The sequence below is a fragment of the Vulpes vulpes genome, chromosome 7 (genome assembly GCF_048418805.1).
Source record: "Vulpes vulpes isolate BD-2025 chromosome 7, VulVul3, whole genome shotgun sequence".
Lineage (NCBI taxonomy): Eukaryota > Metazoa > Chordata > Mammalia > Carnivora > Canidae > Vulpes > Vulpes vulpes.
Genome location: NC_132786.1, coordinates 41334803 through 41361928, shown reverse-complemented (window position 1 = coordinate 41361928; position 27126 = coordinate 41334803). Strand labels below are relative to the sequence as shown.

The 27126-nt window shown below is 37.5% G+C and overlaps 2 protein-coding genes across 8 annotated transcripts in view; one reads left to right on the top strand and one right to left on the bottom strand.

Annotated features, from left to right (window-relative positions):
- DLC1 (DLC1 Rho GTPase activating protein) overlaps positions 1-27126 on the top strand; it is a 488697-nt gene that overhangs the window by 10122 nt on the left and 451449 nt on the right. For 3 of the 7 annotated variants that reach the window (XM_072763593.1, XM_072763590.1, XM_072763605.1), the window contains exon 2: positions 19618-19684. The exons of the other annotated variants lie outside the window; for them this stretch is intronic. The gene's annotated coding sequence lies outside the window, so the exon portion shown is untranslated. The remainder of the gene's footprint in view (positions 1-19617; positions 19685-27126) is intronic. 7 annotated transcript variants of the gene reach the window in all.
- Positions 17966-22782, bottom strand: C7H8orf48 (chromosome 7 C8orf48 homolog). Its single transcript, XM_025993517.2, has one exon. The coding sequence runs from the start codon at positions 20353-20355 to the stop codon at positions 19444-19446; it is 912 nt and encodes a 303-aa protein (XP_025849302.2). The 5' UTR covers positions 20356-22782; the 3' UTR covers positions 17966-19443.

Sequence of the window (27126 nt, the reverse complement as noted above, 5' to 3'; positions counted from 1 at the left end):
ATATATGATGTAATTTCAAATCTTGCATATAACAATTCAAATTAAAATAGGTTAGAATGTGTCTGTAAGTGTTTTTTCTCAGTCCTTCTATATAGTTATGAAGTGTATTTTGAGTAGAGACTTCTAAGAGAGCAAGATGTTGATTTTGAATAAAAATATATCCCTTAAATATATATACTTCATGTATCATGATATCATTTCTTCTAGCCTCATCAATGTCTCTCATGTTTGTGCATACTACAATTCCATTCAAGCTTTTATCATACAATGATCTTTATCCTATTGTAGATATGTAAAATAAGATTTACTCCCTAAAATGAGTATAATATTTCAATTTATCAATATACTGAAAAGAATAGCCCCCCAAAATAGGATGATGTTTCAGGAAAATTGTTTTAGCTTTACCATGGTATTAAAACTCATGCAAGTGGCCACAATTAGCAGTCTTAACAAACATTGCATGATTAATTCTCGTAAGTAATGGGAGAAGCAAAGCAGATGGTCCCATCATTTTTTATGTCATTCCTCTAGTTTAAAAATTGTCCAAAGTCAGCTATAATAAAAAGTCAAGATATAAGCTGGAAATGCATCCATCATTCCTCTGATTTTTCTTTACAAATTAAGTGTGGATAGTTTGTTTCATAGTGTTCAAAAATAATATCAATAAATTTGGTAAGAACTTTGGATCCAATAAAGCAACTATAACAGTATTAAATTTTTGGCTAACAGAAGTCCAAGGGAGCATATAATATGGAAAATCTAAATTTTCCTGGTCCTTGCTGGACTTTTTATGAAAAACAAGATGGCACCATTCTTCTAATATTTCCTTCAAACAACTGAACATTGAAAAAAAGAAGAGAGTGTATTTACATCTGAATTTAGAGGTCAGAGTTCTAGAAGCATGCTTTGGCTCTCTTATCAATAAGGAACAGTTTGTGCTGAAGCAGCCACCCAATCACTGACTATAAAATGTGATACTATTGAAATTAATTTATTTACTATTTTAACTCCCCCCCCCCCACAGTCTTTACCATTTGAATCTCAAAAGACCCTATGCAAAGTGGACCATTTACTATAGGTATATTTAAAAATATGTATTTATATATTTTAATATTTATTCATTTATTTGAGAGGAGAGAGAGCGAGAGACCATGTGCAAAGGAGGAGGAGGGGCTGAGGGAGAGAGAGAATCCAAGTAGACTCCAGGCTGAGCACAGAACCCAACTCAGGGCTCAATCTCTCGACCGTTAGGTGATGACCTGAGCTGAAATCAAGAGTCAGACACTTAAACAACTGAGCCACCCAGGCATCCCTAAGTATATTAAGAATATTTAATTCAGGAGGAACTCCAATTTGGCTCAGTGGTTGAGCCTTTGGCTCACGGCACAATCCCAGAGTCCCAGGATCCAGTCCCATTTTAGGCTCCCTGCAGGGAGCCAGCCTCTCCTTCTGCCTATATCTCTGCCTCTATCTCTGTTATCTCTCATGAATAAATAAACAAAATCTTTTAAAAAAAGAATATTTAATTCAGGAAATTATTAAACTTATCATATATATGTCTAGAAGATGTATGTGTACATACATGTAAGAGTAGCATATATAAAAGGAAGAGATTTCCTAAAGTTGTATTTTTCTAGATAATTTTTGAGTGGCATATTTTGAAACAAAAAGTCCACTGCCATAATATGCCATGATCATGGGTTTCTCACAATATTTAGTGAAACCATTTTATTTAGGTTGATTTAACATTTGTGAGTCTACAGAGAAAAAAGTACAGTTCTATTTAAAGATCTTTAAGATACAGAAATACAACAAACCTCAGGCAATGTTTGGCACCATGTTAATGACACATATTTTCACAATTGGTAATCTTTCTCTACTTGAGAGGATGTTTATGTTTAATATGTATCTCTAATAGTTACCAGCATTATCTTTCACCAAGATTTCTTCAACTCAACAAGAGTCAAAACTGTTAAACAAAGTCAATGTGTTTCTTACTTTTTTCCTTAATCACTTCTTTGATGATTGTAAAGTATCTTTGAAGACTTCAAGATTAAAAATAAATTTTGATATTTACTTAATATTCATGTCATTCATGCCAGGCTATTCAAAATGCCAAAGGTGGGACATTTTGATGCATTGCTCTTTATCAAATTCCAAACACAAAAAATGACTTTTGATATACTGAAGTATATGGTATTTCTGTTTACCTGTTATATCTATTATTCCAAGTATTCACTGATGTTGGTTTCATAGTTAATATACTTTCATGAAACTGAAAACATTTATGATAAAACAGTCAGGAGGATTGCCACCTGACATCTAGAACACTACTCTCTTTCAAAAAGAACATGCTTGTGATTTTTACTAGCAAAAAAAAATGTAAGTTACTAAATGTGTCTTTGATTGGGGAAGAGGGGCAAGAAGCATCTCTATCATTTCTTGCTTAGTGATCTTAATGCCTATGACTGCAAAAGAAAAATGACGATTTCACCAATGACCTTTAGTCATTCCACTCAGATTCTCTGTGTCTGAAGAGATAGTCTGTGATTCAGACTATCCCATTTTTGCACAAGAAAAAGAAAAAGACACAATAAAATAGGAATCAAAAATTGAGAGTCAATCAAATGTTAAATTTGAAAGGAGTTTTCACAGTGTACAAGACTGAATGTGGTGGTGACATGAATTGTTGACTTATACATCCTGTGTATGAAATTTTAACAAATAATAAAATAAGAGAAACCTGAAATCAAGTCATTGCTCCTAACTTGTTTGAAAACCTGAAACAATCTCCAGATTGCAAGTATATGTTTTAAAGGTGGTCAGAATATTGTTTTAAAAAGCCAATGATAGGGAACGCCTAAGTGGCTCAGTGGTTGAGGGTCTGTCTTTGGCCCAGGGCATGATCCTGGGATCTGGGATCAAGTTCCGCATCGGGCTCCTTGCAGGGAGCCTGCTTCTCCCTCAGCCTATGTCTCTGCCTCTCTCTGTGTGTCTCTCATGAATAAATAAATAAAATCTTAAAAAAAGAAAAGAAAAGTCGATGATAGGAGAGGTAAAGACCCTGGGTTTAGAAAAAGGGAAATGTATCATGTGCAATGAAAATGAGGATTATAGACACTTAAGAAGTTTTGAGTAAAAGATTGAAGAGCTCTGTGAAACACAAACTTGTGAAATTCTCTGAGAATGCAGGCAAGAAGGTGGAAGTGACTTGAGAGAGAATTTGATACAATGATAGAACAGACAGTAGTGACAGAAGCAATGTTCCTTCAAAATAAATTGAAACATTGGCTATAGAATAAACAATTACAGAAAACTCTTCGAAACTGAATACAGGCCTAAGTAAAGCCAAATCACTCTCAGCAAAATAAGTAAAAGAGGCCTATACCTCAGAAGGTCATGAGGATTTTATTTGTTTAAGTCAGGAAGTCTTATATTTGGGTTTCATGTTTATTTTTATTCAAGTTTTATTATTATCATATGGTGAGAGAATCTTTACATGAGTATTTTCTTTCCATTTCTTGGCTTGTGCTTCTCACAATATGACTATTTCACCCTAGTGTACAACAATGTAACCACCATGAGCACACACACATGGATGAAGCTCTTTGTCCCCAGGGCAGCCTTTTCTCATGGATGTGCAGGGCTGACTTCCTAATCAATTTTTACTGTGTCCCTTCTAAGTCTATCTAAGAGCACCATGTCTTCTTTTCTAAAATCGTCAAATCAGGTTAGTCCCATAGAAGTCCACTTTGAGAAACTCAGTTTTGCCTCAGTCAGGAGGTGCCCCATGACACTCTAATAGTAAATAGCCTTCAGGGCACCTGGGTGGCTCAGTCAGTTAAGTGTCTGACTCTTGGTTCTGCTCAGATCATGATCACATGGGTCGGGAGATGGAGCCCGGGAGTCTGGGGCTGGCTCCCAGCAGGGAGTCTGATTGAAAAGTCTTTCCCTCTGCCCCTTCCCCCTCAAATAAATAAATCTTAAAAAAAAAAAAAAAAAAAAAAACCTTAGGTAAGTGACTTAAAACAGCAAAAGGTTATTTCTCATCAAAGGCACATATCTATTGCTCTCTCTCTTTTAAATATTTTATTTATTTGAGAGAGAGAGAGAGAATAATCAGTAGGGAGGGGCAGAGGGGGAGAGAGAGAGAGAGAGAGAGAAGCAGACTCCTCACTGAGAAGGAAGCCCAATGTAGGGCTCATCCAGGACCCCAGGATCATGACCTGAGCCTAAGGCAGTCGCTTAACCAACTGAGCTTTTGCTCTCCTTTATGTTGGCCCATCACCAGTATCCAAGCTGGCAGGGCAGCCACTATATAGAAATGGCAAGTTGGTAAAGAGTGAACCGATACTTAAAGCTTCCATCCAGAAGGGACACACATCACTTCCATTCAACATTTCACTGAAAAGCCCAAATCAGATGGTCACACACAGTTTCAGGGGAGCAAAGAACTGCAATCCTACCATGTACCTAGAAGGAAAACTGGAAATATTTGATGGACAGAGCTAATGGCTACCACATGTTCCCAGCTGAATTTAAGCAGTTAAATTCTCTGGTGCTCCTAAAGTGGGTATGCTGATAAAAACAACTAAGGGATCCAGGCATTTGGAATTAAGGATGCCAGATTCCCTCTCCAAAACACCTTTGCTTGGCCTGCTGCTCACAAAATTGATGATGGCTCTTATTAAAATTCACATCCAACTGGAACATGGATTGGGTGAGGCCCAGTAGAGGATACCATAGTGAAATGCAGAGAAATGTGAACAACTTTGCTACCTCAAGCCATAATATCTTATTCATATACTGAAGCTAAATCTCTTAAACAGAAATAAAAAGAAATAGCACTCAGGCTTGAAATATTTGGAAGGAAAAGAGTGGGGGGGCAAGGGTGTGACCCTATTTAAAAAGCATAACTCAATGAGATTTCTGGGATTAGTTATAAGCAACAGATTCCAATAGAATAGTTGGGAAGCTAACATGACCAAACCTGGTTAACAGAGATTGATCATTGTGTAGCCACTAAAAACAAACAAACAAACAAATAAATAAAACCTAAAGCCCCCCAAACTATATCATTCAGAGCTGCAGTTTCAGGCAGTAGAGTCTTCTGCTGAACTTGCTCCCAGGGCCCTCTTACAAGTAGTACTCAGAGACTTCATGAGAGAAATCTCCTCAGTGGGAAGAACCTTGGCCACAAGATTGGCTAGCATGATTCATTTCAGAGTTTCAGCATATGTCTACTGAGTTATTACAAATGCACCTCAGATGAATTTAAAGAGCCAAAGTTTTTTATGACTTTCTAAAAATTGAGTAAAATATATTGGTCAAAAATTGAAAAACATATATATTTTGGATGGACAAGAGCACTTAAAGCAAAAGAAAAGAAGCAATGAGTTATATAGTACCTTAAAAAACTAGTAAGATCGGGGAGCGCCTAGGTAGCTCAGTTGGTTAAGCGTCCAACTCTTGATTTCGGCTCAAGTCATGATCTCAGGATTGTGACACTGAGCCCCAAGAGGGCTCCATGCTGAGTGTGGAGCCTGCTTGAGATTCTCCTCTCTTTCCCTCTTCCTCTGTCTATCCCCACCCCCACTCCCAATCTCTCTCTCTCTCTCTCTCAAAAAGAAAAATTCAATAAAAGCTAATAAATTTGACTGCAAATAATGAGGGAGGTATCACAATATAAGTGAAACAAACAAAAGACAAATGGTGAGATGGAATTCAAGCATTATAACAGTCTCTATGTCACTGAAGTATGAAAAGTTTTTATAGTTCAATAAAAAATCATAAATCACCTAATAGAAAAAAAGCAGGAGGAGGCAAACCTACTTGAATTAAAATTTTCTTTTTTAAAAAATGATTTTATTTATTTGACAGAGGGAGAGGGAGAGAACAAGCAGGGGGAGCAGCAGGCAGAAGGAGAGGGAGAAGAGGGCTGGGCAGGAGCCCAATGAGGGCTCCATCCCAGGACCCTGGGATCATGACCTGAGCCAGAGGCAGATGTTGAACAGACTGAGCCACCCAGGTGCCCTTTGAATTAAAATTTTCTAAAAGTCATTCCGAAAGTTAATAAATATCAGACCTTTTGCCCCACTTGTCTGGTTTTTGGGTTTTGTTTTTGTTTTTGTTTTTGTTTTTCATTCTAAGTGCTTGGTCTCCTTCCTCTATTTGGCTTCTGTTGGATTACCCAAGGGCCTTACCCTTGGCCTGTTTGTTCTATCAATAGGTGCTCTCTCTGCAACATCATTCAATTGTAAGGTTTTAATCCCCATTTGTCAATGAATCGATATCTGATCTCTCCCTCCAAAGTCCAGATATTTATATCAAACTGCTGATTTTAGATCTCCACAAATATATTCCAAAGAAGCATGCATAAGCCTCTGGACTCAGAACAGTTAAGTTTTATAAACTAACACCAGCCTGTTGTTTAGACAGATGAAGGATGGCCTAATGAAGAATATGGATCATGTGGTTAAAATACAAAGAAAAACTTGGCAAGGACTGGCTTTGGTATTTGACTTCTCACTGTGCACTAGCAACCCATAATTGTTATCAGATTCTGTTTTATGTTGAGTGGATATGGTCCAGAACTGTGAAAAATATCTTCTCTTATAGGAATGTGAGGGCAATCTGACTCCATCTGTCACCTGGTCGACTGCCCTGGGGTAAACTAGCTTGTTAGGCAGGTGACCCTCTCCTTTCTTACTTATCTTAAAACGATGTGCTTGGTCACAAAACAAAAGAATTTCCCTAATGTGGAGCAAAAGAGTAGCCATGACCCCTCCTACCCCCCCCCCATATTTCTCCTAGTCTAATAAATATCACTTAAGCATGAAACCCAAGTCCATATCTTTAGTCTGTGAAAACAGCTGCTGAGATAGTCAAGTAGCCATAATTTCTAAATCATTTGTACATTGAGCCAAAAGTTCAAGGTAAATGGTACGGAGATTTTTATTTGAACTTTTGTTTAATACTGTTTCTGTCATTTTTATGGAAAATACTTTAATTTTATTGCTTTATTATCCAATAAAATTGGGGGTTTTAAATATGCTATACCCCTAGGCTATATTTTTTGTAGCACAGTGAATTTATATTTAATAGTCTTATGTTGGATGAACATGGCAATTATAATTTTTTACTGTCTGCAAACCTTTTATCTTTCCCTCTCCTCTCTTTCCCTGACTCTCAACAACTATGGAGTAAATATATTCACCTAGAAGTCATACACAAAATTCAAAATAATGATTTCTTCCTTGTTATGCCAAACCTCTCTCTTTCCTGGATTCTCTCTCTCTCTCTCTCTCTCTCTCTCTCTCTCTCTCTCTCGGGTAATCCACACAGTAGCTTAATGTAGATATCATACTTGATACCAGTTTCTCTCTTTTAATCAATTGGTCACCAAAATTTACCCATTCTATGATCCCTATTATTTTTCCATTTTTCATCTATTTTCTCTGCTACCACCTGACTTCAGACCTTCATAGCTCATCAGTTAGTCTAGAACAATGAGTTTTTGCAAAATGTACCTGTAACCGGAAGAAATGGCATTTGAATTAAAGACTGAAAATCTGGGATCAAAGTCATACCTATATGATGAAAATCAAGGATTTGGGATTTTAGTCTCCACACAATAGGAGTGATGTTACCAAAGCAGTTTTAAAATGTTAACCTAGAATGATAGAGATGTCTTGAAATAAAAGCATACTCCGGTCAGAGAAAGAATGAAAAAGTTATTCTAGTAATTAGGGCATGATGAGATAAGGGTCTAGTTATTGTAGTTTCAGATAGAAAAGTTAAGGTAAAGGATGAATTAGAAAATTACAGAAACTTAAAAGGTTGACTAGCACATTATTTGTCTACTTATTTTATTTAAATATCAACATATAATAAAAGATTTCATTTTACTTCCCATGTAAATAGGGCCTAGGGATTAAAGAATCTTCATTGTAGTTCACAATATCACCCAATTTCAAATATAAAGTCACTGCCACATCAGCCATCAAAAGCAAACTCTATTTGTGATGTTCAAAGGTTTAGTTTTATGTTTGAAAAACACCCCAATGCTTTGAATTCTATAAAGCTCTTTAAGCAAAAAAAGAACATACATGTCTCTTCCACATTTATCATTTTGTTCAGCAGAGTTTTGTTTGGAAAATGTCTGTGATATCCAAAAACAAAGTTCCAGATGGAGGAGGTGAAAATAGACATATGTTCCAGCTGTTTTTAATCTCTCATTTTTTTTGGCTGTAGTTAAAATGAAACACACCCTTTAAAAGACAGAATTGTCACTTCAAATGTGAGGGGTTCATATAGTGGCCACTCACAAACTTCTGAATCTTCTATTTTGTATCTGTGCTTGTACATTATTGTGACATATATGTGCATGCATTTGTGAGTATATGTGTGTAAACAATTTGCCTGAGTAGATCTTGTTCTACAGGTGGAACTACGTGCACTTCTAACACTCTGCTAGACATAAAATCTCCAGTGTAAATTCCTGGGGCACCTGAATGGTGCAGGTGGTTAAACCTCTGACTCTTGGTTTCAACTCAGGATGTGATCTCAGGGTCGTGAGATCCAGCTCCATGCTCAGCGCAGAGTCTGCTTGACACTCTCTCTCCCTCTCCTTCTGCCCCTCCTGCTCATGTTCTCTCACGCTCTAAATAAATAAATAACAAACAAATCTTAAACAATTCCCTTGTGTACTATTACATTGAGGTACCTGATATAGGTGGATCTCACTTAGCTTTGGCAGATTTCTGGTACCTTGGAGTGATCAAAACTAGGTTCAGAACAGTTATTTATGGAGTTCCACCTTAACGAGTCTTATTTGACCAGTATCTACAGGCATCTCAAAGTCAGTGTACCCTTGTGGTAATAGAACTGTTCTGTGTCTCCACTGATCAGTGTCAACATCCAGCTGTGATACTGTATTATAGTTTTGCAAGATATTACCACTAAAAGAAACATCAAATCTCTCTGTGAATCTACAATTATCTCAGAATAACAAATTTGTTAAAAACTTAGTCATTTCAATTATCATGCTCTGCCCCAAGAAAACAAATGTCTTTTATCTTTAAAATCTGCTGGTGACACTGGACATGTACCTGATGGGAACGTAGGCATCAACTATGTTCTTGCCTACCACCCCCACATTCAATCAGTAAATCCTGCTGATTTACTTCCTGTTTCTAGAAACCATCTATCTCTTCCTCTTCCTCTTTCCCACTACCGATGCCATGTTTCAGAGCATTATTAATACTTTCCTTGATTAACAAAACAGCCTCCATAGGTCTTCCTGCCTCAAGTCTTATTATTTCAGAAAAGTAATTCTAAATGCAGCTGCAAAAAAAAATAATAATAATAAATAAATAAATAAATAAATAAATAAATAAATAAATGCAGCTGCATATTATGCTTTCCGGGAAGCTTTTTAAGAATAAAAACACAAACAAAAACAAAACTATTCCCAGGGGCACCTGGATGGCTGAGTTAGTAAAGAGTCTGACTTTGGCTCAGGTCAAGATCTCAGGGTCCTGGGCGTGTCCTTCTCCATCTTGCTCTCCCCCTGCCTCCCTCCACTCTAACTTGTACTCCCACTCTCTCTCTCTCTCTCTCAAATAAATAATAAAAAAATAAATAAAATAAAATAAAATAAAATAAAATAAAATAAAATAAATAAAATAAAATACTATTGCCAGATATCTCAGATATCTACCCCACAACAATTAAAGGAAAGTCTGGACATTGGTTTACTTTGAAAGCTTCTCAGGTAATCTTTATGTGTAGCATGGTTGAAATTATTACCTTGAATATCTGTCTTCAACTTAAGATTCTAGAATGATTTAACTAAAATGAAATTCTGGGCATTTCATTCTTCAGCTTTGCCACTCCAAAGCCAGGGTTTGATTTGTGTCCCACCCCAAATTCACATATTGAAGTCCTAATTGAAGTACCTCAGAATGTGACTTTATTTGGAGATAGGGTCTTTAAAGAGACAGTCAAGTTAAAATGAGATCATGGGCTGTGCCAGTATGATCAGCATCCTTATAAAAAGGGGAAATTTGGACACAGACATGCACACAGGAGGATGATATGAAGGCAAGGATTGAGGTGATGTGTCTAGATGCCAAGGAACATTTAAAAAAAAAATGTCAGCAAACTACGGGAAATGAGGCAAGAGGCAGAGACAGATTCTCTCACACAGCCTTACCTCCTTTTTTCCCCTAAAGAATCAATATTTTGCTAAAGAATTAATGTTTATCTACATCGGCAATACTGTCAAAATGAAAATATTAAATATCATATTTATGGTGTTATCTTGAAGATAAGTTTGTGCAAATGTTTTGTTTTTGTCTCTCTCTTTTTTAAGATTTTATGTATTTATTCATGAGAGACACAGAGAGGCAGAGACATAAGCAGAAGGAGAAGCAGGCTCCTCTTAGGGAGCCCGATGCGGAACTTGATCCCAGGACACTGGGATCATGACCTGACCTGAAGGCAGACGCTCAACCACTAAGCCAGTCAGGCATCCCTCTTTTGTTTTTGTCTTAACACCAATTCGTTGAAGAAAATCTCTCCCGGGTATGTACAAATCATACATCCTGACTTGGGAAAAGCTGCTATCCTAGAGCAACCTGTGATGACCTCTAGAGGCTGTAGAAATTTTTTTTCATTTAAGAAATGAAGTTAAATGAATGGGGTGCTTTCCCCAAATCTTTCTCCTGCATGGGGCCTAGAATTTTTTCCATCTGTTCTACCTACTTCACGTGTGTGCACACACACACACACACACACAGATGGTGGTTATTTTTTTTTCTTAAAGATTTTATTTATTTATTCATGAGAGACACACACAGAGAGAGAGAGAGAGAGAGAGACTGAGGCAGAGACACAGGCTCCATACAGGGAACCTGATGTGGGACTTGATCCCAGGACTCCAGGATCACGCCCTGGGCCAAAGGCAGGCACCAAACCACTGAGCCACCCAGGGAGTCCTCTGGTGGTTGTTTTTTAATAAATTAAATTTTTTCTAGGTGGCTTTGTTGTGTGTACTCCAAATTGCACGAAATATAATAATTTTTAAGATAGGGGAACAAAATTAAAGACAAAAAAAAGATAAGGAAGAAAAGAGGGAGGCTCAAAGAGGAAAATAGACATTTCAAGGTCCAGCACCCCTAGTTAAATTACTGAAAATTATTCCTTAGGCTGATGGCTTTACACTTTAACACTGTCAAGAAGCAGCAGTTGCCACTCTCTGTAGCCACAGTGTTAGAACAAAGCCCAAGATCTTTTAGGCCTTTTTGGGATTTGGAGACCACAGATTCCTAATCTACAAATTTTACTTAAGTCTATTTATGCTGTCATTTACAAATTGGCCCATGTCAAATTGGGGGCCCTCTATAACAAAGAGCTCTAGAATCTGCTCAAATTGCAATACAGCAGTCATTCCATTAGTGGTCCCTCTCACTGCCCCAGAGAATTATTCACTGAAGAGGCTTTAGTAAGCTCCTTTCATACTTCTCATACTTCCTAAATTTCTGGGCCACCCATAGATTTTTGGTGGGGGGAGAACTACCCTTCTAAGTTCCATGACAGTGGCAACTGCACACAAAGCTCTTCTGGAAACAGAGGTTCTCACAGGCCCTGAGCCTCTGAATCTCCATATCTTTCTGATCGTGGAGGCAGCGTTCTACAATCTCTGCACAGATAGCATGGCCTCCTTGTTAAGACAGAAATGTTACCTATAAGATACAGTGAAGTTTGGACCCTTTGGAGTATTCCACCTATAGGAGAGGGAGGCTCTTCTGTCCTCAGTGGAGTTGATAGGTGCTAGAGGAAGCTACTTCTCCCTCGAATCCCTAGCTATTTGGGTAACCCTTTGATCAAATGAGTGAACAGCAATGGGAATATGTATCCTTTATGGACTGCATCAAAACTACCCACAATGGAGCATACTGGAAAGCTGCTGCTTTTAATTCCTCAACTTGAACACCCTTGGTAAAGAAGGGTAGCAAAATTAGCTGAACTTTAGGTAGTCCTGTTACCCTGGTCAACAATTAGCTCCATCTGTGCATATTTACAGATTCTTGGGCCACTGCCAGTGGTTCCACCAATGGTAGCAACAGCAATTACTTTTCCAAAGTTTCTCTTTGCTGAACATAATTATGGGAATCTCTTGCCTTACAGATACTGAAAATGTAAATCAAGGTTACATATAAAGTCGCGGTAGAGGCCTCACTTTATCCACTTTGGAGCTCTGGACATTGTTAAAAGTGACCATTTCACTTCTAAAAAATAAACGATGCAGGGCTCTTGAACAAGGTATCCAGTGGAACTTCCACTGCCCTCACCTGGCAGGCTATAGGCTTCATGCTGTCATTATGCATGCTTTAGCAAAATAAAATTCAAGTAAATGTAATATAGTGTATTTCCATATACCATAAACCAGTCAGATATCACGGATGGATTATAATAGAGTCTGATTCTATTTTTGATGTTTGATAGTCAAGTTTCAAACCCTACCCTTCTGCCCTGAGTTTGGGCTAGCTAATATGGAAGCCCAGGTGTTCCCTCATTTGTTACTGGCAGGAAATTCAAACCATGCTAGTCCCAGCCCACAGGTGGGAATCCTTACCTCAGTCCCACTCTAATCACTAGAAAAACCAAGCCAGTTTCTTCTCCTCTCTTTTGGAGCCATTTTTAGATCTGCTTGGGAGCCTGCCCTATGTGCCCTCAAAAAGCCCTCATTGTGTGAATAGTAAACCTTTTCATCCCCTCTCAGACATTGTGTGGGGTCATCAATCTTGACATCAAAGCGAGTTTTTGGTAGGGTGATCCACAGCGTACTTTCTCCTAAACCTCAGTTATTAACTCAACAAACAGAGAGCTCAACAAAACTAGGCTTTAGGATTATTTGAGTCACTCTGATAGAGTTTTGCATTTTCCCCGTAATTTGAGTCTGTTGCAAATTGGAAAATCTCTGAATTCTTTATTCCAAAGGGTATTATCAACTAAGAATAAAAGTTCAGCTGTCTTTTCCTTTTCTGTTTCTTAAATTAACTATTTGTGTGCGTAATTTTCATCTGTCAATTCCAGACAAAATTAGGGGAGTACCCACACCTACATAGAGCCACAATTCCTATTTCCTTGCAAGTTGTTAAACTATGCTGCTGCAGAAACAACTAAGTTACTATATTAGGTTTCAACATGAAATAAACTAATATGTTTAAAACTGGAGGTATTCTGAGCTGGGTGTCCCAAACATTCCTAAACAGTTCTGAGATTGGAATTCAAATGACTCAGATGTTCAGAACTGAACTTTCTTTCCTCTCAAGTCTGGCACATCATTTACTTCTGTTTCAAGAATTTCATTATTATAATGTTTGTTATATGCATAGAGATTTGCAGATGCAGAATTTTTTGATAAAAGTTCTAGACGACAAAACATAAACTAAATAGATGCATATTTATATAATCTGTATATTACAACTACATAAATTCCATATTTGTATAATCCTCTCCAAGTTGCTGGATACATTTTTAGTGCATTGGGGAAATATGTGGTTTCTTAGCATTTGATCTGATGGACTTTCCTTTCCAGCTGTACTGGATTCTCCTGAGTGCAGCTATAAAGAGTTTGGAAAAAGGATATTCATTCCTTTTGAATTTATTCAGAGACAATAAAATATTTTGTTTAAGCCTAGCAGCAAGAATTTTTACCACCCTTCAAAATTGCAGAGAGTCATGAATTATCTTTAAAATTAATAATTCAGATGATTTTTGTCTATCTGAAAATGTGGATTCCAAAGAAATATTTTTATATTCTATAATATGAATTCTGTATTAATTGGTCACATACTTCTAGAAAAATGTCTTATTAAAAACATTCTGCTAATTTGCCACTGGGAAAATATATGTATATTCATGATAAAAGGGAATTCAAAAAAACCTAAAAACAACAACAAAAAAAGGGGAATCCAATCCATGAAAAGAGAAAGAAAAATTATAGAAAACAACAACACAAAAGCAAAATGTTGACACAAAAGAATATGCCAGCAGATTATTTTTCTTATTTTGTGCAAAAGACCTTAAATCTCCTGATTTTGATGTATTTATTTTTTCATCCATAAAACTTCTGTTTTACACCATCATGCTCCACTGTGCTAAGTACCATAGACACAGTAGAAGTCTCTATACTTGAGATGCTCACAATCAAGTAAGGAAGTAAAACATATTAAGGCTCAAGCATCATAATGTGAAGCTATATTAATGCCTTAGGAGCGTAATTAATTCTGACTAGTCATTACTTTAGGGTTATGAGATGAATGTGATGAACATAAGGTTTGAGGTCAAAGAGTACACCACACAATGATCATCTCAATGATCCAAAAAAAAAAAAACCCAATCATTTGACAAAATCCAACTTTTTTATGGTAAAAACATTTGATACATTTAGAAGGGAATTTCCTCAACATAAGAAGTCGTTTATTAAAAAACACAAAACAAAACAAAAACAAGAAACCCCACAACTAACATCATACTCAATGGTAAAAGACTGAAAGCTTTTCCCCTAACACCTGGGACAAGGCAAGGATGCCTGCTTTTACAACTTCTATTCATTATAGTATTGGAAGTTAGAGCTAGGGCAATTAGGCAAGGGGAAAAGAAAAGGTATCCAAATTAGAAGACAGAAGTGAAAATATCTCTGTTCACAGATAACATAATCTACAGCTAGGAAGCCCTACAGAATCCATTTTTTAAAATGTTAGAGCAAATAAATGAATTCCAGCAAACTTTCAGGATATGAAATCAATGTACAAAAATCAGTTGTATTTTTCTGCACTAGCAGTGGACATCCAAAAAGACACTGGATTAGAAAAAAATTCATTTACAATAGAAAACAAGGGAATAAAATATAGTATTTGGGAATAAATTCAACAAAGGAAGCACACAACTTACACACTGAAAACTACAAAACATTGCTGAGAGAAATTAAAGAAGACCTAAATTAATGAAAAGACATCTTGGGCATGGATTGGAAGACTTTAGTTAAGATGACAATATTATCACAGCAATTTACACACTAAGTGTAGTCCCTATCAAAATTCCAATAATGTTTATGACAAAAATAGAAAAACCCCCATCCTAAAATTTATATGGAATCTTAAGAGTACAGAATAGCCAAAACAGTCTTGAAAAAGAATAACAGAGATGAAGATTTCACACTTACTGATTTCAAAACTAACTACAAAGCACAGTAATGAAACATGTGGCACCATGATAAAGGTAGACATATAGATCAATGGGATGGAACTGAGTGCAGAAAAAAAACCCTCACATTTATGGTGAACTGATTTTTTACAAGAATGCCAAGACTTTGCAATGGGGAAGAACAGTCCCTTCAATAATTGTACTGGAAAGACTGGATATTCACATGCAAAAGAATGAAGACTTATTTCACACCATAAATTTAAAAAATAACTTAAAGTGGATTAAAGACCTAAGAATAATACCTAAGACCATTGGAACACTTAGAAGAAAACACAGGGACAAATATACATTGCCTATTAGCAATGGTTTCTTAAATATGATACCAAAAGCACAAACAGCAAAAGAAAAAATAGACAAATTTGACTTTGTTAAAATTAAAAACTTTTATGCAGCAAAGAATACTATTATGAGACTGAAAAGGCAGCCCACAAAACAGGAGACAATACTTGCAAATCAGATATCTGATGAGTTTCATATCCAGAATGTACAAATGACCCTTGCAAGTCAACACAATAGTCAACCCAATTTATAAACAGGCAGAGGTCTTTGAATAGACATTGTTCCAAAGATGACACATACATATGGCCTCTAAGCACATGAAATGATGCTCAACCTCAGTAGCAAAATGCAAATCCAAGTAAAATGAGATACTAGTTCACGCCTATTTGGATGGTTATAATTCTTAAAAAATGGAAAATAACAAGTGTTGACAAAGCCACAGAAAACCTGGAACTCTTATACGTTGCTGGTGGAGATGTAAAGTGCTGTAACTGCTGTGGAGACAATTTGGCAATTCTTCAAAAAGTTAAACAGAATTACCATGTGACTCAGCAATTCTACTTTAAGGTATGGACCCTAAAGAATTGAAAATAGGTGTTCAAACAGATATTTGTATGCCGATATTCATAGCAGCATTATTCACAATAACCCAAAGTAGAAACAACCCAAGAGTCCATCAGCTGATGAATGAATAAACATACATGTAATGTACATGCACACAATGGTATAATATTCAGCCATAAAAAAGAATGAAATTCTAATACATGGTACAATATGGAAGAAACTTAAAAACAATGTTCAGTAAATAAGCCAGACACAAAAGAACAAATATGATTTTATTTACGTGGAATATCAAGAATGAGCAAATTCGTAGACACAGAAGTACATTAGAGGTTACCAGGGACTGGGAGGAGGATAGAATAGGGGAGAAGGTTATTGCTTAATGGATCTGGAGTTTGTTTGGGGTGGTAAGAAACTTTTTGCACAACACTGTAAATGTAAATAATGCCACTGAATAGTACAATTAGCCATGGCTAAAATAGCAAACCTTATGATTTATATACACATATATTATCACAGGGGAAAAAAAAAACCAAGGTACAAAAGAGAGTATATCATAAATTATCTTTGGTGTTTATATTTACATAAACACTGGAAAGATATAAGAAACTAATATAAGTGCCTACTTAGAGTTAACATGAATATTCAGGTCATATACACTAGTTAGGTTGTATTGGCTAAAATATAAGAATACTCTGTCCTTGGACACTTGGGTGGCTCAGATGTTGAGCGTCTGCCTTTGACTCAGGTCATGTTCCTGGGGTCCTGGGATCAAGTCCCACATCAGGTTCCCCACAGGGAGTCTGCTTCTCCCTCTGGCTGTGTCTCTACCTCTCTCTCTGTGTCTCTCATGAATAAATAAATAAAATCTTAAAATTAAAAAAAAAAAAAGAGAATACCCTGTCCCAATTGGTAAGTGGCCACTCCCCAATTCCCTGAATTTCTTCTACCTCTGCTCTCATCCTGGGATGCCTGATTGTCTCATGATCCAGCAGGAAAAGAGTTAACTCAAGCAGGCAGGGATCTGGCAGGCCAGCCTAGAAGTGCAATGGTTATAGGGTGGCAGGGAAAGTACACACTAAACCTTGAAACATCCTTTTGATTTTTTGAATCATGTGACTGTATTACCTATTTACTATGATGAAATATAAAAAAATTTAAAAAGTATACCAGCTATAAAAGACGATTAAGAGAATTTGAGCAAAACAAATGCATACTTGTAAACTCTAGTGGCACAAAAAAAAAAAAAAAAAAAAAAAAAACAAGATTGCTCAGGGAAGTGCAAATTTCGTGTAGAGGCTCAAATATGGGGGCATCAGGGGACAGGTACAGAATGAGCTTAGATAAATGAACATGGACCAGATACGAAGGAACTTTCATATGGCATTAATTAATTCAAGCTATTTCTATTGCACTGATAAATCATTTCTTATTTTTTTAATCAAGGGACCAACTTGAACAAGTCTGTGTGTTAGAAAAACAGTTCCGACAACTGTATAGGTAATGGAGTGAAGAGGAAAGAAGCCAGGAACAAGAGGGCTGAGATGATGAGGAAAGTGGTAGTAACAAGATGGAAATAAAAAGTCATGGTCAGAAGATACTCAAAAGGAATGATCCAATGGTCTTGCCGGAAAAGTTAGCTTGGGCAATAAATAAAAAAGAAGAGAAACAAATAATGATTCTAAAATTTCTAGCTTAGTTGACAAAGAGGGGTGGATTATGACCTTTAATGGGGAATCCTAAACAGGAAATTATTTAGAATTTTGGTTATGTGAAATGTGAATATACTGAGATGGCAAAGATAAGGCATGACATAAGGTGGATTTCAAATAAAAAGTTACTATGAAAATGGTAATATTTTCCATTTTATTTAGGAATGATTTACTAAGAGGAAATATGCTAAATTCTACAGGACAGAATAGTATCTTTGTACATAAATGAAGGTCTAAACTCAAAGAGTATAATTGGAATATGATACAAAAAATATTTTGTGCTGATTTTTACAAATTTATTTTTGACTGCGAAAGCTTCGGTGTTAGACATGTAGAAAAATAATCTCCAGACACTGTCGCTAATTCTAGGATTTATATTTTTATACAGAAATAACAGATATGACTTATCAGAATGCTGTTTAACACTTCCCAATAAATGTATTTTCAAAATATCATGGCATTTTCCAGGGGGTAATATTGTTTCATTAGACGAACAAGAAAAGTTCTATAAAACCTTTACGAAACCTTACGAATGTCTAATGTCATAGAGCATTCTCTTCAAGCTTTCTTCCCTCAATTCTGTATCTACCTCCAGCTACCCCCTCTCTCCCTGCACAGCTAAGCTTCTAGTAGTGTGTATCCATAGTCCTCTCCTTACATTCACTCCTCAGTCCACTTTGCTCAGTTTCCGTAAGTGAAGTGGCTGTTGTTGCTAAGGCCAACAGAGTCCAACGCTTAACTAACTTATCTCACAGGAACTCTCCCTTGCATTAGCACACTTAGCCCATCCTTTCTAGAATGTTCTCCTTCTTTGATCTCTGTAACACACATTTCTGGTGTCCTTTACCCTTCTCTGGTCATTTCTTCTCAACCTCCCTTGCTGGCTGATTCTCTTCCACCCAGCCAGTAGTTGCTGAATTTCTAGAAGGTTACTCCTAGCCCCTCCTCTCTCACTCCGCTCTCTTCTAGGAAAGCTTATCATACCCATGACTTCAATTTTCAACTATAGATCAGTGATTCCGCCCCATGCTTTATCTCAAATCTCTAGGCTTGCCCTCTTCTCTAGACTGCAACCACAAATACCCAACCTCAACTTTTGTTTCTCAACCTGTCAGTGTGGATGTCTCAAATATACCTTAAACTAACCATATCCAAATAATCACATTCTCAATCAGTACCATCAAACGAGATCCTTTTCCAATGCTCCTATCTTAATGACAAGATATCTTTCGCCCAAGGGCACAAGTCAGAAACTTAGTCACATTCTTAACATTTACCTTTTATTAAATCCCATATCCATTTCCTCACCAGACATCGTTAATCATTACTCCCCAAATACCTCTTACATCTCCGAACTTCTTTCTACCTGTATTGTCAAAACCCTAGTCTCCACTGCCAACATCTCTCTCCTGGGTTGTTGTAAGAACGTCGTAGTACACCAACCACGGTGTTGCCATCTATAATCTAGAAAAAAAAAAAAAATGTACTGAGTGGCAAGTTTTTAGTCCAGTTATCTGAGAAGGAAGCAAAGTAAAGCCTTCGTTTCCAAAGTGCCTGCAAAAATGAGCATTATTCAAAGACACAAGAGAAACATGTATATCCACATTACACATTATCATGAATGAATACTATCTCCCGGTTGGAGTGGTTTGGTCAAGTGGTGGAGAAAAGGTTTAAGTGACAAGCACACTTGGTGTGCTTGGTGTGCTGTGGAGGTGTGATTCCTCCACACCTGCTCTGTATCTGACCTTTCAAAACCAGAGTGTCTGATCTGACTTTGCTCATTCAGTCTCTTCCAGATTATTCTGGGGTCATCTGAAAGCCTGGGAAGGCCCCGATGGGCGTCTCCAATAAGGGTAAGAAGGTCTTTGGTGTAAAGATGCTTGTCTATTTTGTCTTGGAGTAGAAGGGACTCCAGGAGAGTCTTTTTTTGTCTCAGAAAGGCAGCTTGCGCCAGTTCTGCTCGTTTCCTGTTGCAATGGTGACACCGCCAAGAAATGTGTTGCTGGGCTGTCGCCCCCTGTTCAGGTGCTGTCCTCATGTTTTTTAAGTAGATTCTGTTCACGAGTTCATCGGGGACCGTACAGGTTAAGGCATCTCCCTCTGAAGCCCGGGCCTCCCATCTAAGCTGTGGCTTTTGACGTCCGCTGCTCTTTTTCTCCTTAGAGTTCGCTCTATGCTGGATCAGGCCTATCTTAACGGCACAGAAAGACTGGAGGGCATTCAGTTCCTCATCAGGGACACGAGTGCTTTCTGCTTGGCGTCGAGCGTCCGATCCGTACCGTCCGGAGCTCGTTTCTTGGCCCCTGAGATAGCGGATCCATTTTCTAATGAACGTCGTTTCATTATTTTTGGAGCCCGAGAGCTCGGCTTGTTGGTCTCCACGTTCCACGTGCGCGGCCCTTCCCCGCTCAGGCTGGCTCCCAGGGGCACAGGCACGGGCCCGGGGCTGCAGTCCTGCCGGGGAGCTGGAGGAGCTGGATCGCTGCGCCCCATCAGCAAAGGGCCCGTCGGGAAGGTCGGCCATCGCCCCGACGTCCGTGGGCACCAGTTCCCCTTGCTCTTCTCAAGCCGGGGCTCCTAGGCGGCGGGCCATCGCTCTGCATCACGCTCCGCGTCTCCGCTTTGATCCACACAGGCTCGGGAACCAGTTAGGCCGGAGCCCACCGCGGTTGGGGCTCCGGCAGACGCCGCGGGGCTCCTCTTCCGGGCCACGCCTTCCCGGCTGCCTTGGCAACGAGGGCGGTCATGCGCAGTGGACGCCGGCGCGGCGCTCCTCCTCCCCTCCCCCGCCCCGCCCCCGGGCGGGCTCTGTGCGCAGGCGCAGAGCTCGCTGGGGTTGCAAAGCGCTGGCTCTCAGTTCGCTCTGCGGCGGCTCCTTCGTGCTATTTTAAGTACAAAAATCTAAGCATCCTTGAGAAAAGCGAGCAAACTGCTTTTCTTCAGGGATCACACAAGAGAACGTTTGTGAGGCCGATGGGAATAGGCGGCCTCTAATTCCAGAATGTATGCCCCGCCTAAATTAAAAAAAAAAAAAAAAATGCTGCCCAAAAAGCGCAAGCAAGAAATGCATCTGCAGACCACCTCTTCGTAGACCCTGTCTTAGAATAAATATCGGACTACCGAAAGCATCCTACAACACTTCGGATGCACATCTTGCTCAGGTTTCTTGTGCTCCAGTATTGGGACCACGTTCTGTTCTCTGTTTTTTCCAGACACAGGTTCTCAGGTCTTTGGTTCAGGCGGGTCCCCTCTGGCTGGCGCGTCAACACCCCTTCTCCTGCAGGATTTATTACTGTTTCTCTCTCTCTCTCTCTTTTTAATGGAGTTCAATTTGCCAACATATAGTATAACACCCAGTGCTCACCCCATCAAGTGCCCCCCTCAGTGCCCATCACCCAGTCACCCCCATCCCCCGCCCAGCTCCCCTTCCACCACCCCTTGTTCGTTTCCCCGAGTTAGGAGTCTCTCATGTTCTGTCTCCCCTCTGATAATTTCCCACTCATTTTCTCTCCTTTCCCCTTTATTCCCTTTCACTGTTTTTTATATTCCCTGAGTCAATGAGACCATATAATGTTTGTCCTTCTCCGATGGACTTATTTCACTCAGCATAATACCCTCCAGTTCCATTCACGTTGAAGCAAATGGTGGGTATTGGTCGTTTCTAATGGCTGAGGAATATTCCATTGTATACATAGACCACATCATCTTTATCCATTCATCTTTCGATGGACACCGAGGCTCCTTCCACAGTTTGGCTATTGTGGACATTGCTGCTAGAAACATAGGGGCGCAGGTGTCCCGGCGTTTCACTGCATCTGAATCTTTGGGGTAAATCCCCAGCAGTGCAATTGCTGGGTCGTAGGGCAGGTCTATTTTTAACACTTTGAGGAACCTCCACACAGTTTTCCAGAGTGGCTGCACCAGTTCACATTCCCACCAACAGTGTAAGAGGGTTCCCCTTTCTCCGCATCCTCTCCAACATTTGTGGTTTCCTGCCTTGTTAATTTTCCCCATTCTCACTGGTGTGAGGTGGTGTCTCATTGTGGTTTTGATTTGTATTTCCCGGATGGCCAGTGATGTGGAGCATTTTCTCATGTGCGTGGTGGACAGTGTATGTCTTCCTCTGTGAGATTTCTGTTCATGTCTTTTGCCCATTTCATGATTGGATTGTTTGTTTGCTGTTGAGTCTGCAAGTCTCAACATTCCCTCCGGAAGAGCTTCATAGTCATCCTGCCCCAAATTCCTTAAAGCCTTTCTTACCTGGTTTGCAGAGATCTGATAACGTTCCCACCATCACCCCACTAGATTTAAAACTCCATAAGGGCAGAAACCATGTCTGTGTTGCCCAGTGCTCCCCAGGTATCTGACACATAAGAAGGGTTGGATAAATCAGTGAAGCAAATGCATTGGATGATTGTGAAAACAGAAACATAACCTCACACAGATCCAGTGTAACTAGCTCAAGGAACTTTAATCTTTATCTTTCTGAATGTGCCCCGCCCGGCCCCCATTTACTCTTTAACCCATGACATGTCCCTTTAAAAGAGCCTTTTAAAAAAACATAGTAGAATTTTATTAATAACTGTTGAAGAATTATAATATGTTGACTCCGAAGATTGACTTTTTCTAGTCTTAATAAATATTTGAGTCTAGATCTTAGTAAATAAATATCTGAGATAATTTCAAGAGAATGGGCCCCCTTGGTCAGTTCCCTTCCTCCGTGTGTGTTGTTATTAAGGTCCAGCGAGATATATTTATAATGTTATTCCAAAAAAATGAACATTTTTTGGCAAAGAGTCAAAAGTCTGAAATGTTCAAAAAGCATCTCCCAAATATAAACTAGCCTCACACTGTTGATACTTCACTTTGCAACTTTATTTATTCAACCCAGATAATATTTTATCAAGTAATGTTAGTCTTTAAAAAAAAAAGGTAGCAAAAAAAAAAAAAAAAAGTAGCAGATAATTGGTGGGTAGCTCCAAGTGATTTCCAACATCTCAAAGGCTCAAGATACTCATTTTTTAAATTTTCATTTTAAAAACCTTCCTTATTCTCTGAATATTTATACATAATTCATTATAACCCACATTTTCCCCAAAAACATTGATCAAAGAAGCTATACTTTCAATAAAGTATATTCATATCTTCTAATATGCTAAATATTTTTAAGAACCTAATACTAGGGGATCCCTGGTTGGCTCAGCGGTTTAGTGCCTGCCTTTGGCCCAGGGCGCGATCCTGGAGTCCCCGGATCAAGTCCCACGTCAGGCTCCCGGCATGGAGCCTGCTTCTCCCTCTGCTTCTCCCTCTGCCTGTGTCTCTGCCTTTCTCTCTCTCTCTACGTCTATCATGAATTAAAAAAAAATAAAAATAAAAAAAAAAACTAATACTAGAAGCAGATACAGTGAGGGAAAATATCCTGTAATTAACCTTTTTTTTTTTTGGTAATAATACTCTTAACATGATGTTTTCCAAGGTACAGCCAGTCATATTCCTTCTAGGGTCTTGACAAAATCCAAGGTTGGTGGAACTTGTCAAAACCTCTCCTGGCTACTTTGCCTGTGCTTTGGGCATCTTGGGTACTTGGGCCGCCTCCTATAGGTTGGCTCTTTTTCTTTCAAAAGCATGCTTGAGAAGTGCCAGGGAGAAAGTGCTTTGGCACATGCAGCAAAACACCATCACTCAGGTGACTTCCTCTGGCAAGTTTTTCCTCCAGAAACCTCAGGCATCTCTTAGGGCTGATGGGAATGTTGGAGTTCTCTACAGATGGAATTGTGGCTGAAGACTGGCTGGAGTGGGGTGGGAGGAGTAGGAAGTAAAGAGATAAATCAAATGCTCCTGGCTTAACCATGTGATGGCACTACTTTTATTACCTTGCGGACACTGTCTCTTCCTTCAAAGTTCTTAATGGGAGGAGGGCAAAGCTCTTTTTTCCAGCTTTTCTTCAACAATCAAATATGCTTTATAGCTATGGGGCTTAACCCCAGAGAGAGGAGGTCAAAATAAATTAGTCTTCCTGTCTGATTCTTTTTCTCTCTTGTTTCTCTTCTCTTGGAGGGAAAAGGACACTCTCTCAGTTTCTTCCTGTTTGGCAAGCACTTCTCCCCCCAGGTATCGTAGCTCTTCCTTCCCAGGTGGCATTTGGCCTGCACCCCTTCCTGGAGCCATGGTGGTGTACAGGGTACCAGGAGGGAATCTAGTTTATGAATAGGGGAAATTAAGTTGACAAATCTTTCAACAATATCCTACGCTTTACATAAACCTCCCAGCCCTGTACTTGGTTCTATGGATCAAGCAAAATGAAATATTATTTCTTCTCCTAAGGGTCTAAGGTCAATGTGTCAGAAATCTCACAGTGAGAAACGATTTTTGCAGAGTAAAGAATCTTACATCACTCATGTTAAAAAATTATTTCAATTTACAGGACAGTACTGGTTCTTCATTTCTTTAAAATGTTTTTCCCTCACAAATATCTCAATCTTTCCATTCTTTTTTCCATTCTTCTATAATTTTTCAGACATTGATTGCCTTACACAGAGTTGCCTTTTTCTTTAATAATTGTTGTTTTGCAAAGATAACATATGTACTTTAAAAGATAAGGATAAGCCACCAATATTGATTTTAAGTAAAAGTTACCTAAATTCTGACCTCCCAAAGATTATACTACAAACACTTATAAACAAAAATGTGGGTTATATTATTATTTTATAAACTATTTTCTTCAATTAGTAATAATGTGACTTTTCCATTCAATTTATAAAAATTCTTTTTCAACGTAATTTCAGCATATTTGATTTATTTAATTAATTAAATTATTTAGGCACAATAATAAATAAATTTCTAAGTATTTGTGCTTCTACAAATTATCAGAATAAATGTTTCTCTAGTTAAATCTTTATATACATTCATAGGTATACATTTATAATACATTCCAGAATGTAATTGATGGTCATATGTGTGTATAATTTGAAGGCTTTTAAGATATCAATTCTTCCCTTTTCACTTTTTACCCCTTACTGCAATATGCAAAATCCAAGATATAATATTTTTCCATAAATACTTCAGTTTATAACTTCAGTAGGTGAGGCATTTCTAAAAATAAAAACCACATTATGATGATTGTCACATCCAAAACATAATAATTCCTTAGTATCATCTAATAACTCTTCTGTATTCAAATTTCTCTGTGTCAAAAATACCTTTTTGCAAGTTGCAGCACTTGTATTGAGATCTGTTCACCACATTTAGCTAATAGGGCTCACAAGGCTCTTTTACTCCACAATTCTTCCCAAGTACAAACAATCTTAAAAAAGGAAAAAGAAAAAAAATAAGCAGCCATAAATTTATTTTTCTTCTTTGTATCTACTATTATGTTCCCTATAGATAATCATTAAAGTTTTTTTATTTATTCTTCCAAGTTTCTTGTTGAAATTACACATCAATATACATTTGTGCACCCTTTCTTAGAAAAAAAAATGTATTCAACATATGTTGGTTGGACCACAGTTATTCCCACATTTTGATGAGCAATTTGGTCTTATAAGGAATCAAATTTTTCTTTGTATATGTAGAGGTATATCTCCAATAAGATATCTAGGAGTAAGATTAACAAATAAAAAATTTAGACATATGTAGTTGTTGAGTTTTGGTGGAGTTCTGTTTTGTTTTGTTTTTTACATATTTCCAAGTTCCCCTCTATAGGGGGGTGTACATTTTGCATTCCTGTCAGCAATGTATAAGAACAATGGTTCCCACGAGCCTGGCCATCAGGATATGTACTCAGATTTATGAATTTTTGTGAATATAATGGATGAGAAATGGTATCTCAGTGTAATTTTACATTGAATTCCTGTTATTATAAGTGAGATTGAACACCATTTTATGTATATAAAGGCCTTTTACATTTATTTTGTATGCGCTATTTTGCCCATTTTTCCAAAAGACTTTTTAATTTATTCTTCTGAATTCTTAAAAAGTACTTAAAATCACTTTAATATTGGCAATATTAACCATTTGTCCATGAGATAAGTCCCAAACAATTTTCCCACTTTGTCTTTTTATTTGCTTGTGCTGTTTGCCATGCAAAAGTTAGATTTTTCATCTCATATAATAAATTTATCAATCTGTTTCCTTAGTGTTCTAGAATTCTTAATCATATTTAGAAAAATTTTGTCCACTCCCATGTTATAAACTCACACATGTTTTCTTACAATATTTGTGTTATTTTATCAATAAATTTTTCTTCTCTGTGTTAACACTCTAATCCTTTTATATTTTTTTTTTCTAATGTGAAGAATGAACCTACTTTTATATATTTTTGTATGGCTATCCAGTGATTCCAATCATACTTACCAAAATGTTCTTGTTTACTCCACTGCTTTTAGATACTGACTTTATCAGAAATTCCCATACATAGTTTTGCTGTGTGTTTTTTTCCTGGAATTTCAAATTTAGTATATTGGTCTGTCTTTCTATTTCTATATACCAATACTATACTGTTTTAACAGACTTTATATAATATGTTTTAATTTCTCATAGGGCCAGACCTCTCTTCTTTGTTATCAGGAATTTCTTGTATGTTCTTATTTCTTTATTTTTCCAAATGAACTTTATAACCAATCTGTCTTGCTTCAGGATAAAAGTAAAAAACAATAGTCTTGGAATATTCTAAATTTATAAATATTGAGGATTTTTTAAATTGGACCTTCCTATTCAGAAATATGGCATTCTTTACAAGTACTCAGGTGTACTTTGGCATCTTGCATGTAGTTTCCAATATAGGTTCTGTCTACCTCTCTTTTTCTTAAGCTTATGGATTTTATTGTTTTATGTTATATACTTTATGCTAGTCATCATAAAGGAAGTTACTTCTTCCACTATATCTTGCAACTGATTATTATTTGTATACTAGAATGCTGTAGACACCAGTATTTTTATTTTATAGCCTGCTACTTTAGTAAATGTTTATTGTTTAGAGTAGTTGTATCTTTGTCTTAGATTTGTAAAACATATATAAAACTTCTGATAGTTTAGAATTGTTTTTGATCTTGAAAAACAAAAGTCAGAATGATCTGCATGACATAGAATTGTCCTATAAAATGCTACTATAACAAAGCTCTGATAGGTAAAGAGATAGAAAGATAGATAAAATATTGAGGGAATTTATCAATTAATTTTTTATTTATGTGGTGTATTAGTTTGCTAGGGCTGCTGTAATAAAATGCCACAAATTAGTGGTTTAAACAACAGAGAATGCCTCACAGTCTGGAAACTAGAAATCTGAAATCAGGGCATG

Excerpts from the sequence above, each read along its gene's own strand:
- C7H8orf48 (XM_025993517.2), bottom strand. The coding sequence starts at position 20,355 with ATGGCCGACCTTCCCGACGGGCCCTTTGCTGATGGGGCGCAGCGATCC.